The 12,917-nt window shown below is 40.0% G+C and overlaps 1 protein-coding gene across 1 annotated transcript in view; it reads left to right on the top strand.

Annotated features, from left to right (window-relative positions):
* FLT1 (fms related receptor tyrosine kinase 1) overlaps positions 1–12,551 on the top strand; it is a 49,332-nt gene extending 36,781 nt beyond the window's left edge. Inside the window, exons 11-13 of the mRNA XM_069969871.1 lie at positions 7,062–7,179; positions 9,621–9,729; positions 11,693–12,551. Of these exons, the coding sequence (XP_069825972.1) occupies positions 7,062–7,179; positions 9,621–9,729; positions 11,693–12,090 (625 nt within the window). The 3' untranslated portion in view covers positions 12,091–12,551. The remainder of the gene's footprint in view (positions 1–7,061; positions 7,180–9,620; positions 9,730–11,692) is intronic.
* The last annotated feature ends 366 nt before the right edge of the window (positions 12,552–12,917 follow it).

The raw sequence follows: 12,917 nt of genomic DNA, 5'->3' as shown, positions 1-12,917 counted from the left end.
ATTATTCATGTAAAAAAAATGATGTTCATGCACAGTATAAGACCGGCTGTTCTGTGACCCGGCCGCGTCACGGAATGACCGGTCTCTGATCAGTACCGGCCGAATGATCTTTAGGGCCGCAGAGTTCTGATGCGGGCGCATCCATGCCCGCCCGCATCAGAACTCCCCACAGCACAGTATGGAGCGTGCGGCCGGAGCCTCTCTCTCCATGGTGTGCACTGATAGGGTTTCCAGTTCACTGACAGGGACATGTCATTTTTCGATGGCACCGCGAGAGATCCCGGCCAGAGTGTATACTATGTGTATACGCTCCAGCCGGGATTCCATAGAAGACAAGGCAACGTATATTTTTTTGGTTCAAAAATTGTGTGAACATAGCCTTAATGTGTATAGGGGTCTTCTGACTCCTTCTGGAAGCAGACATCAGGAAGATAAAGGTAAGACACTTGGATTTAAGTTACCCAATTCAAACCACCATCAGAGCCTCCTATCAGAGGCTTACTTTTCTTTTCCCAAGCAAACTAGCATATTTATATTGGGATTGGATGGTAGACCTGTCAGTTGAATGAGTTTTGCTCTGAGAGCTATCAGTTGTGCACGGCCAGCCTTAAGGTTAGCCATCGTACAAACATATTGATTAAATTGCAGCATTGAATAAATATTTGTACAGTTCCATGCTGAAAATGACTGCGATGGAGACTCGCTGTGGTTTGTTTTTTCATTTCACATTCAAAGCCTTATAATGGAATATTAAGCCCTTAAGTCCAGGCTGGAATTTAATGCTGGAGTAAAAAGCAAAAAACATCCTTACACGATTCAGCATCTGGTTTCAATGTGTACAACTGAGAAAACATTTTCTTTTTTTTTTTTACTAAACTCCAGCAATTATATAATTGTTCATTTTTCCAATATTCTATAAACAAAAATCACAATAACAGGAAAGGCTATTTAATTTTCCAGAGGCCTCAGAGGGAACCTAACTACACTGGGGGTGAACCTGAGTCAAGATAGTTGTTCTCTAATGTAGTATTATTGGATCTGCTTATTTTCCAAGTGTTACGTATTCTAGTAATACAAATGTAGTGCCAGAAGAGTCTATTAGTAGACAAGAGGCTGCTGCATATAGCAATATATAGTCTATGAATGGACATATGTAATAGAGCCTGTTATAGGCAAGATAAGATACAAGATGCCATAAGGAAGTTGAAATGGAACAGGCACAACATTTTTTTATACTGGACTCTGAGTGCTGTAAAAAAATAAACCGTACTCACCTGCTCTGATTCACCACAGCTGCCATTCCAACAGCTTTCATCCCCCCGCAAACACACACTACTCCTCACTTCCTGTGACTAATAATTCCTGCAAGAAATACCTGCTTAGCAAATCACTAGTTGAGGCATATCCCTACTGCAACCAGTGATGTCTGAACAGGCAGTTCCCTCAGAAGCGAAAAGTCGCAAAGAGCATTGGGGACCCAGTCTAATCTGATCTTTAGCTGCAGGAGATCAGGGCAAGTAAGTATGGTTCATATTTTAATCTTACTCTACCCGGAATACAATATAAAAAAAATTGGTGTACACCAAATAACTCTTTAAGTTAGAGGTACCCTAACTTAACACTTATCTCTACCCACGGGGGGAGTCTGATCAATGGAACCCTACACGATTTCAGGAATGGGCAGCACAGTTGCACCTCATGAAGTAGAAGGAGATAACTCAATGCTGCACCTCGATATCCTTGGCAGCTTCATAGGGGAATAGATTACACATGTGCGGCTGACCTCTCTATTCCAATTAAATTTTGGGGTCACAGGTGATCCACCCACATTCTGACAATTATCTTTGTTTAATAAATAGACAGTGTCACCTAGGTGGGGCTTCATAACAGTTGGTTCCTTTCCCCAGCCAGGAGATGGGGGCCAACTGCCGTGAAGCCTAACCTAGTCAACACTTTTAACCGAGGAAATGAAGCGAGAGTAAGGGGAGTGACGGTATCACTTTATGTCTATGCAGAGAATATGCTATAGAGTTATATTAAGAAGACATTCAGTAGCACAGAATGTGTTATCAATAGAGATAAAAATAAAATGGTGTTCAGAGGTGGACAATACATCTTCATGTAACGATGCTCTAGTAGGGAATTACTACATTTCTTCCTAGCTAAAAAATAACTTACTGTCATTTTAATATGTTAAACAAATGGTGATAGGCTTTGTTCAGCAAGGAAGTAAATTCTCATAAAGCAGGTGGCTGTCTACGGTGCTAAAAGTACATTCAGAAATAGCACTTTTATTTCTAGCCATATTGCGATTAGAGATGAACAAACTTACAGTAAGTTCAGCCAAACCCAAACCTGCCCGCTCATCATCTTGGACTCTTCCAGGAAGCAGACTAAAGCAATCAATGACCGAGCGATCAAGTAGGCCCTCATCTCTAATTGTGATGTGTCTTACTTTCCTCCTCAGCAACGATCCCGCACTCCTATTCAGGGTTTTACGAGTAGAGATGATCGAACATCGGGAAATCTTAGGTTTGATCGAACTCAAACCTTCTGCATTTGATTCCCGATGCCTTCCTGTTCCGCGGGAAAGGAGGAGACAGCCCGAGTACCGCCTGGAATACAAGGATACAGCCTAGGTAATAGGCTGTATCCCTGTATTCCCGACGGTACTCAGGCTGTCTCCTCCTTCCCCACAGAACGGGAAGGCATCTGGAATCAAATGCGAAAGGTTTGAGTTTGATCGAACCTAAGATTTCCCGATGTTTGATCATCTTTAATTACGAGCACTGCTGCATCATCTGGCCCTCCACCTCCATTGATTATTATTAGAAGGGTTGGGCTAGATGATGCCAGAATGCTTCTACAGGGTGCTCCGGAGAGGAATTTACCCTTACTAACAGCCCAGGACTGGCGCCGAGGAGGAAGGTATCACACAAACCTTCCTCCTCAGTGTCCCCGGTACTCTAGGGAGCTATGTGCAGGTTAGATTTGTCTCACCTGCTGATAGTTCCCCTTTAAGGGTTTACAAGGAAAGAGTTAAATAAAAAATACATTGGCAAAGGTGTATACCTAACTAATAGATCCCTAGCACTGTATCTAAATAACTAAGACAAGGTAGACTAGCTTGTTGGCACCTTTACCTTGACACATACCTTGCCCATACTCTTGTATACATTTAATACTGCTCTGGGAACAGGGTTGCTTAATGGCGTTATCTAAAGTTGGTGAAGGTACCAAACACAACCTAGAAAACAGAGGTCAAATGTCACAAGAATAAAGCAATCAGCAGTCCATATACTTGGCGACCATTCCTTTCACTATCTATGAGACTTCGAAACATCGCCAAGTTTACAGAAGTCCCATAGACAATAAAAGGAGCTGTGGCTGGGCATGCATGTTTCTGCTCCACTCATTCAGGGGACATTTGACCCGAGTTCACGTGATCATGGGGATCCCAGGGATTTGTTCCGCACCAACCAACTAGTTATTCCCTATCATGAGATAACTTTTAATCTTGGGATAGCCCCTTTAATTTTCTTTAATATCTAATTTTCCATATATACTATTCTCAAAAATATAAAGCAGAGAACTAGAGAGAACTATAAGCTATGCAGATGTCTTGCAACCTGAGGAGACCACAAGGTCCCTCCACCACATATGAGGAGGCTATTACTGGAAATATAAACCGATAAAGGACCTATTATAGATTTTGCATTGGGTCCTATGAGCCGCTGGTAGTTATTATATAAGTGGAACGTTTGTCATATCCAACAGCCCTATGGTAGAAGAGATCACATTGAGTGTGTCCTTTTATTGTGCAACTGTTTACTGTTCGCCACATCTCGATCACTACGCTCATTTATAATGGTGCACGAGTCCTGTATACAAGTGTCATGTAGTACACGCTTGCCCCGGAAACGCTTTTCATTCAGCAGTTATAATTATATCATTCTATTGTGTTTGGCATGCTGTCTAGAAATGGCAGCCGTAGCTTTTAAAAAATTGGTTGAGAACACGGGGAGTGAGCTGAGTGAAGTATCTCGAGGACAGCGTTACAGCTAAAGGTTGATAACAGTGGCCCGGTCCAGAATAGGCCATGGGAGCCGTCTTATCTCCCTTTGGCAGGAGGTGTTCTAAGCTTCCTGTGCGAAATCAGGAGCGTATGCTGCTTTCCTCTTCTTGTTTGGCTTCCTCCCCAATACAAGACCGTTCCCAGCACTGCTGTTATCTTTGCATCTTCAAACATGGCACAATTTACTTCCTTAAAAGCTTTATGTATTCTTAAGGGTCGCGTTATATCCCCCAATCTTCCATTAACCCCTACAAAGAGGTAGAAGTAACTATGAAATGCAATGAGTTTAAGTCAAGTGTCTCTCCTTGGTAAGCACTCAACACGGTGCAGTGATACAACTCATAGTACCAAACCATCTTTTTATGGAATAGTTTGGGTAAAAGGACAAATAATTGAAGATTCACAATGCCCTTATCATCAAAGGGTTAACACGTGAATTCCTGGTGGAAGTGTGGAATTGCTCTTAAGAACTTTGAAAAAATAATTGCAGGGGCTCTCGGCTTCCTGCTACTGTGTACTGCCAGATTTATGGCTGTCTTCCTCCTCCTCACCTCCTTTTTGGTTTATAATATTAAAATAGAAATGATGACTTCTGTTAAAGTCTATCCCTCCTCATTCATGGCAAAGAGAAAGAAAAACACAAGACTATGGTCAAGGACAGGCTGTCGGAAAGTCAAGAATAAATAATTCAAATCCCAAGCCGCTTTCCTCCTCTTCAAAGTACTCTTAACCCAGAAAGACTTTGCAGCAAGGAAGGAATTCAGTGGCTTGGGCATCCTTGTAAGTATAATGAGGTCTATGACTTTCTTGACCTTCTCTGAAGGGAAAGCAGTAATGGACGTGGAGAAACAATGACTCTCATGAACATTTTATTGTGTTTCCCTGGTTTAGGATGTGAAAATAAAGACTGTGTTGATTAATCCCTCTAAGGAAGATTCTTCTAATTATTCTTCATACTTGGCACCAGACATTGTGGAATCTCAAGGTGCCCATATATATCAGGAAAATATCTACTTAACCCACTCATTTATTTGGGAACAGCCTCCTATATGGTGTATGGGGGTGTCCCAACTCAGGGAAAGAAGGAGTAAGCATGTAGAGACTTACCGAGTATTCAAATTTATGGGAGGCTTGGGAGTATGACACAAGGCAACCTGGTGATGATATGAACCCATAATTATTGTTAAGCAGAGGTATCAAACTTTTCGGGTATGGCTAAATTCTCCAAACTCAAACTCAAGGCATTTGACTTCCTGCAGCTGAAGAAGTTGAATGCAGCTCCAGTTGGATGCAGCACGTTCTGCTTCTTAGAATGTTGCCGAACCCAAACAGTTTGGCATCTTCACTCAACACTCAGCACTTTATTGGACATAGGATTAAACCTGGAACTTGAGTCAATGAGACTGTGAGTTCTTCACCCCTAGCCCTTAGAAGAAGGTGTGAACTTTCCTTCATGGAATTTTAAGATTTCTTCTCATGAAGTAGTGTTAGCCATGGATGATGAGTAGGTGAATTAGGGTACCCAAGCAGAGGGAAACTGTAGCCATATAAGTGGAATTGTTACAAACTGGTATACAGTAAGGGGTTCAGGGCAGATAAAGTTCCTTCTCAACATGTTATGCAAATGTTCCCCATTTCTAGCACTTTTGATGGGTGTTTGTGGGTCAGCCCTACATGGGCCCTAAAAATGGGACTTCAATAGCAGAAGGTATCCATTAGGAAGCCATGAGCTCTGTTTACCTATATTGTGTGAGGAATATATAATGATCATGAACCCCAGTATATGATGGTTTTTCAGATCTCAGCCTATAAATATTCTGGGTTGCTGGATACTCTTCGGTGTTGGGATCTGGCAGTTTTCAGGACTTTCTGTAGCAATCTGTGGTTGACTTAATGAACTGAGTTTGATCACTGCTGACTAATGGTTTCATGTGGTAGTGTTGGAAAGAACAGCTTGTTCCATTCATACGTGAAGCATGCCTCAGACCAGCCCTTCCTGGTAACTGCACTGTGCTTCCACCTGACTACCGGATTGGGGGGGGGGCACTTGGTAAATTTCCACAAAGCTTGCACTTACTCTGATTCCATTGCTACCGTGCTCTGATTTTGTACATTTAGTTACTAAGAAATCTTTGAATCTATGTTGTTTATTCTGCATAACATTTAAGGAGTTATTCTTAATAGAAAATGACACAATTTTCAGGGTTTAATTGTGACTTTTATATTGTATTGAGGTTAGTTATTTGTGGACTTTAAAAAATTAAAGGGAATATTTTAGCTGCAGGCACTGTTAGATAGCTGTTAGACCATACGGAACCTTTCATATATCTATTTGTGCAAGCAACGTAGAAAAATGCTTTTAATCCCTGCCACAAAGTGTTAAATAGATGTTTCCAATCCCCTAAACTGCAAAGAACTATAAAGTCCCCTTACTCCTCCTCCTATCCCTTTCTCTACTTGATTTTCAGTCACCTAGAAGGTGAACCCTAAGTGTCAATTAAGAAGGATAGGGATGGGAATCCCAGTCTACAGCAGTTCAGGAGTTTGGGAAATGCCTCTTGCATGTTCTAAAAGCACAGATATATGAAAGGTACCATAGAAGAAGCTTTTGTCTCCTGCTTACCTTTACCTTGTTTTATTGTGCAATTTTTTTTATTATATGCATATACTTTTTCAAATGATTTATTTATAACTAAATCCTTTACGTGTATATTTTGGAAAACAGTGTTTTATGTTTAAGTTACATTCCCTTTTAAGCCCAAGTAAAGGGCAATCTTTTAGCCATGCTTCCCTAGAGTTTTCCTTCACAGTGGGTTTTTCCTCTATTGTTGAAAAGTGACTCTGTGAATTAGAGGTTTAATGCATTTTTTTATTCACGTCAGCTTAATTTTATGTCATATTTTGAAATCCACATCTCAGCTATTCTATAAAAATGTGTGAACAATTACCTCTTCTGTTCCAACCCATTCTTTCTTCTCTCTACCAGGTGCGATTTCCATTCTGACAGCTCAGTTTCTCTAATCGTTGGTAAAAACAGTAGCAGCATGGGAAATAAAATTTATAGTATTACAGAACGTACACGTCTGATTGAGGGGAGGAACAAGGTAATAAACTATATGCTAGAACTCTATAAAGAGATTCTTGTTATTAAAATAAGATTAAAGTAATTGTTTCAAAATTAAAGGGATACTCTGGAGGAGAAAATGTTTTCAAATCAACTCATGTCAGAAAGTTATACAGATTTGTAAATTACTACTATTTAAAAAAAAAAAAAAAAAACCTCAAGCCTTCCAGTACTTAACAGTTGCTGTATGTCCTACAGGAATTGTTGTATTCTTTCTAGTCTGATACAGTGCTCTCTGCTGCCACCTGACAGGGACTGTCCAGAGCCGGAGAGGTTTTTTATGGGGATTTGCTACTGTGCTGGACAGTTCCTGACATAGACCCATGCGGCAGCAGAGAGCACCGTGTCAGACTCCAGAAATGTTATTTATTGGGGTAATAGAAGAATTTATCAAAACAGGACCTCTTTCTAGGTGCTATCCTCCAGAATGATGAAAGCATCTACTGTACTTTACTCATTCATTTGTACTTTGAATTTCTGACCTTTTTGGTGTTTACCGTGCCAAAATAAAATGTGGACCGGTACAGGACAGGAAATGTGTCTTATTATGACTAACCCATTACGGCCATACAGGAATGACATCTATAGTGTTCTAGTGAGATTTCCTCTCAGTACACTCTGGCCATGCATTGCGAAATGGAGTGTATCATTGAAACTGTCAATGACCCAAGTGCTGTACTTACTTGTATTATACCAACTTCCACTTTTCTTTCATGACGGTGTTCCCACACCATAAACACTTATATTCTCACGTCTTAGATGTACATTCTCACTTTTAGCTTCAGCTAATTTTAGCGTCCGGTGGTTACGTGACGAGAAGTGTATTGTGTGTCATTCATAGAATGAACATATGTACTTCCCTTCTGCTCTTCCACATCTGTGGAGTCCAGGGGTCTGAAGGGTCATAAAGGGAATCTATCCATGAACGTATTTCACGGTCTTAGACATGAACTATACAATACATATGTCATTATTAGATTACCGCTATTAGTGTGGCAGTGTAATAGCAGTAGAAAAAAAATAACATTGATGTCGGTTATTATTCTATTTAGGTAAAAGTTGGTAATACAGACAAACTACTACCCCTCATTCTTTACTTTCTTTGTGGGTTTAACTTTATATTAAATAGCACTAAAATTGTTTGTCTATACAGATGTAGGGTCACAGCTCTAGTGAGAAGCACAATCTGTTCTCCAACCAATGTCACTAGCCCATGGCCCATGTTTGTCTACATATAATTATCTTAAGATTTTTTATATTTAGTAACCCTTTTAAATTCCTATAATAATATATTTCCTATAATAATTATAATACATTTTTAATAATAATTGGTAGTACTATTAATAACAATAATAATAATTGTTATTATCATTCATATGATGTATTATCTAATTCAAATCCTGATTTGCAAGCAAATCACCACTTTATTTATTTATTTATTTTTTTTAAACCTTACTTAAAATAGTGATCTAAAATATTGGCAATAACAAATGTTATGTAAGAAAGTCACTGGAAATGTGGAAAACTTGTAATCGTCACTTTACTTTCACTAGAACAGTTTTAAAGAATATTATTAATTTTGATGCCAAGCTTTCACACCATCCAATACAGGCGATATAGAAACCCTGAGCCCATTTGTTACTATTTCAGTTCTTAGTTTTTTTAGAACATGAATAAATATCAGTAAATCCAATATATCCAATACATTTTAATATTCATATGAACCTAGGTCATTTTAACTACAGAATTAAACGGGTATTTCAGCTCTGACCCCCCTCGCCCCCAGCAAACCCTAAATGGGGACTTGACTTGGCTGAATGTGGCGATGAGATCTGCCACTCCACAAGAGACTTGAGCATGCCAGTCCACTCATGCTTTATGAAGCTGTTAGAGACATCCTTGGCTATCTCTTCTGGCTCCATAGACAATATTGGTATGCATGCTCACCTGGCCACTTAACTCAGCCAGTAGGGTTGGGTCCCAGTTCAGGAGATTATAGGGGTCTCAGAGGTTGGGGGGTGCCTGTGGTTAGGGGATAAGTTGGATAAGTTATTGGCACTGGAATGTGTTGCTTGATCTTGTTTTGTCCTACTAATGACAAGCTTTAGCCTTCAGTCTCTTTTGCCTCACAATGTCTTATGATAGCTCCTCCAAAGTCAGCATAGGCTTGCCTTTCAATAATTCTAAGAAAGCCGTTTTTTAATTCAAGTTGGCTTCACAATGAATTTTTTAGTCCAGATAGTAGAGTAGATCCTAGATTCTCAAGCTGTGTCATATATACCCCTAGGGGGCACATACCCTGTCTACACTGTGCGGTATAATTAAAGACTTGCAGGTACTCTAACGTAGAAGATTAATTACAAAAAAAAAATCCAAGATGATCTAACAACTAGATGTTAATGTAATTCATCTCTTTTTCAGACCGCCGGGATAGTGGTCATAGATGATTCATCGGTCTCCGGTATCTATACCTGCACAGCCTCCAATAAATTAGGAACTGAAAAAAGAGATATCCATTTTTACGTCACTGGTAAGAACTTTTTAATAATACAAATTATGAAAAAAATATATTTTTTTTGTTTAAGAATAGACTTCCCAAAAAATCATGAACTTCATAGAAGATCAAACCATTCCATGTTATTTCATGCTTCACTTGTATGCTTAGGGACATGAGGGAGTTGCTCTCGTGCCTCACGTCTCTCACATTGCTATGTTTTCCCACTCGGTACCAATAGTTGAAGGTTTTCCCTTTGACTGTAAATTGCTGCTTTCCGCTGGATATTGATGTTTTGACTGCACTTCTCCACCTCAGCATGTGCTACAGGACGTGCCTTTGTAGGTGGTCATGTAACAGGCTGTCTGACAGTCGCGTAAGTGGAGACTCACAATAGGACGGGGATTTTAAACATGCCCCGAATTGTTCCCCGTCTGAAGTATTTGCTGCAATCCAAGTACATCAAACTGAAGTAACCTGTGAAAGGTCCTTTCTTGTCCATTTGCTGGCACACAGCAGGACTGTGGGTGTGTTTGCAATTACCTAGGGTGAAACAGGAACAGAGCGGTCTTATCTCCTTGGCTTCCCAATGTCACTAAACTGCATTTTATTTTGAGATTCCTGGTGGTGCTTGGCAAAGATAAACAGCATCTTCCATCAGGAAACCTGGGAGCTATTTCCACAGGAAGTTTCAAATCACTTAAGTAAATAAAACCATTATATATCACTGCGGCGGCCGTGCAGCTAAGCATCACATTGATCTCTGGCTTAAGGTGTAGTAAGCTGGAGCAGATAGACTTTTTTCTATGTACTTTGACTTGAGTCCAGAAAGTTCTCCCCTGGAACTAAACTGTGTTTAAATGAGTCTTCTAATGGTTAAACTCTATAAAAATGAAAAGTTATGTAACGTTCTAATCTATTGTGTGTTTAAAGGAGAGGAGATAGGTATATGACTGTGGGGTTTTGACTGCTGGGAACTCCTACTATGTTGAGAACAGGGTCCTGAGACTCTTATTAGAATGAAGTGGCAAACATGAGATGCACTTATTCCTTATTGTGTGGATAATGATGGGGCCACCCACTGAAAGGGGGGTATTCTGAGTTAAAGTAACTTAGCATAGGGGATAAGTGTCAGATCACTGGAAGTTTGAGCTCTTTAAACCCTGGGGCCCTGAGTGATTGTTATGAATGAAGCAGTGAGTCACTTATGTGTGACTCCCTTCCATTCATTGTCAATGGAGTTGCCGAAGGTTGTCAAACATTGGCCTTGACTAACTTTAGCAGCTCCATAACCATGAATGGAGTAGCATTACCACTCCATTCATAAAAATGAATGAGGCCCTGTTGTTGAAATTGGGGCAAGGGTTCCCCCACGATCCAAAAATGTATTCCTCATCTTATAAAAAAGTCTTTATGCGTGGGGATGTCCACACATTTAATTCCTTTTTTTAACTGTCTCACAATGTTAAAAAATATTTTTTAATAGGCAGGCGATGGGCAGGCGGGAAGGGGGGGGTGCTTCAAGGCAGGGAGCAGGTGTAGATTTTTTGCACAGGGTCAGGTGCACAGCCGGCCGGATTTACGGTGTGCACCTCTTAGTGAATCCAGCTGGGTAAAAAAGGTGTCTGAACCTAATTTAATAAATACCCCCATGGCCTATATTCACTTATGAAAAATGACCCCAATCAAACACAATATGATAGGTTTAAAGGGGTTATCCAGTGCTACAAAAACATGGCCACTTTTTACCCGCTCTTCTCTTCAGATTGGGTGGGGTTTGGAAATAATTTCCATTGAAGTAAATGGAGCTTAATTGAAAACCGCACCTGAACTGGAGACAAGAGAGGGGGGAAAGTAGCCATGTTTTTTTAGCGCTGGATAACCCCTTTAAGATTTGCCCATCTTTTCCTAAATACCTACTGATGTTATATTCTGCTCGTCATGATGAATATATTGACATGGCCACCACTTTATGTATATATTTATTTAACTCTTTCAGATGTACCCAGTGGATTCCACATAAGCATGGACAGGTTGGCGAAAGAAGGTGAAAACATGACCCTAACGTGTTCTATCAACAAATACCTTTACACAAACATTAGTTGGATTTTACGCAGGAGAGTTGGCAATCGAACAATCAACCACAGCATCAGTAAGCAAAGAAATGCAATCACAACCGAGTATTCCACCGTTTTAACTGCAGTTATCCAGAATGCAACCCATGCCGATTCAGGAACCTACGAGTGTAGAGCGACTAACACCTTCACCGGGGACGTCATGTCTCAGAGCAAAGACATTACCATCAAGGGAGAACATTGCAATAAAAAAAATCACTTATCACGGACCTCTAAACAGAGAAGAAAAAATTGTACAACAGAAAGTAGCACAAGCCAATAGAAGTGACTCAAAGCATCGTTCTCAAAGATTGTGATTGAAAATCAAAAGGTACTGAATATACTTCCTGGAAGGACTGGAGAAATGGCTACGAATGTGTGGAGCGGTGGTGGCACACCGCATCCTTATCATTCTTTACTGTATCGGAAGCCATTTATGTTCCAGAAATAAACCAGTCCAATGATGGAAGAAATAACGTTCAGAGATTATTCTGCAGATTTTCTCCAGTATTAACAATATACATAAGCCTATAATGGATATAGTGCTATGGAGGGAAGATTAGGCAAGATCTGTAGCACATCTCGTAAGGGGTTAGGGTTACTTTTAGGCTGTTTCGTCAAAAATATATGGAGAATTCAGATCTCAGGTTGGAAAAATTAGGAAGGATTTGTATTTGCTATTGTGCATTTATTGACAATATACAAATAAGAAGATATCACATATACATTCCGATAACTTTTCTTAGGTTTTTTGCATTTGCATTTGCATTTTTCTTGGTAGCTATAATGCACCTTACTGATTGAGCTGCTATATGTTACGGTGTCAGAGCGAGGAGGATCTGCCATGTATAAAGAGCGTTGGGTATAGGAGACGGGTTGGGGGGTGACATAAACCACTCACAGAAGCCATTGCAAGAATTCTGTAGACTCCTATGAGACGTATTCATATAAATATATATTTTTTATAGAGTCATTTCCAGCTGAGAGCAGATACCTATCTGAACGAGATCAGGTTGCTTGGTTCTCACCTTCTTTGGTTCTTTGGAGTCTTAATGGTTGCAGTGACTAACTTAGAGATTTGGCCAAAATTTCTATGCAATTGTAGCAATT

The sequence above is a fragment of the Dendropsophus ebraccatus genome, chromosome 5, assembly GCF_027789765.1.
Source record: "Dendropsophus ebraccatus isolate aDenEbr1 chromosome 5, aDenEbr1.pat, whole genome shotgun sequence".
NCBI classification, from domain to species: Eukaryota; Metazoa; Chordata; class Amphibia; order Anura; family Hylidae; genus Dendropsophus; species Dendropsophus ebraccatus.
The sequence above is the reverse complement of the archived record's forward strand: the minus strand, read 5'-3'. Positions and strand labels throughout refer to the sequence as shown.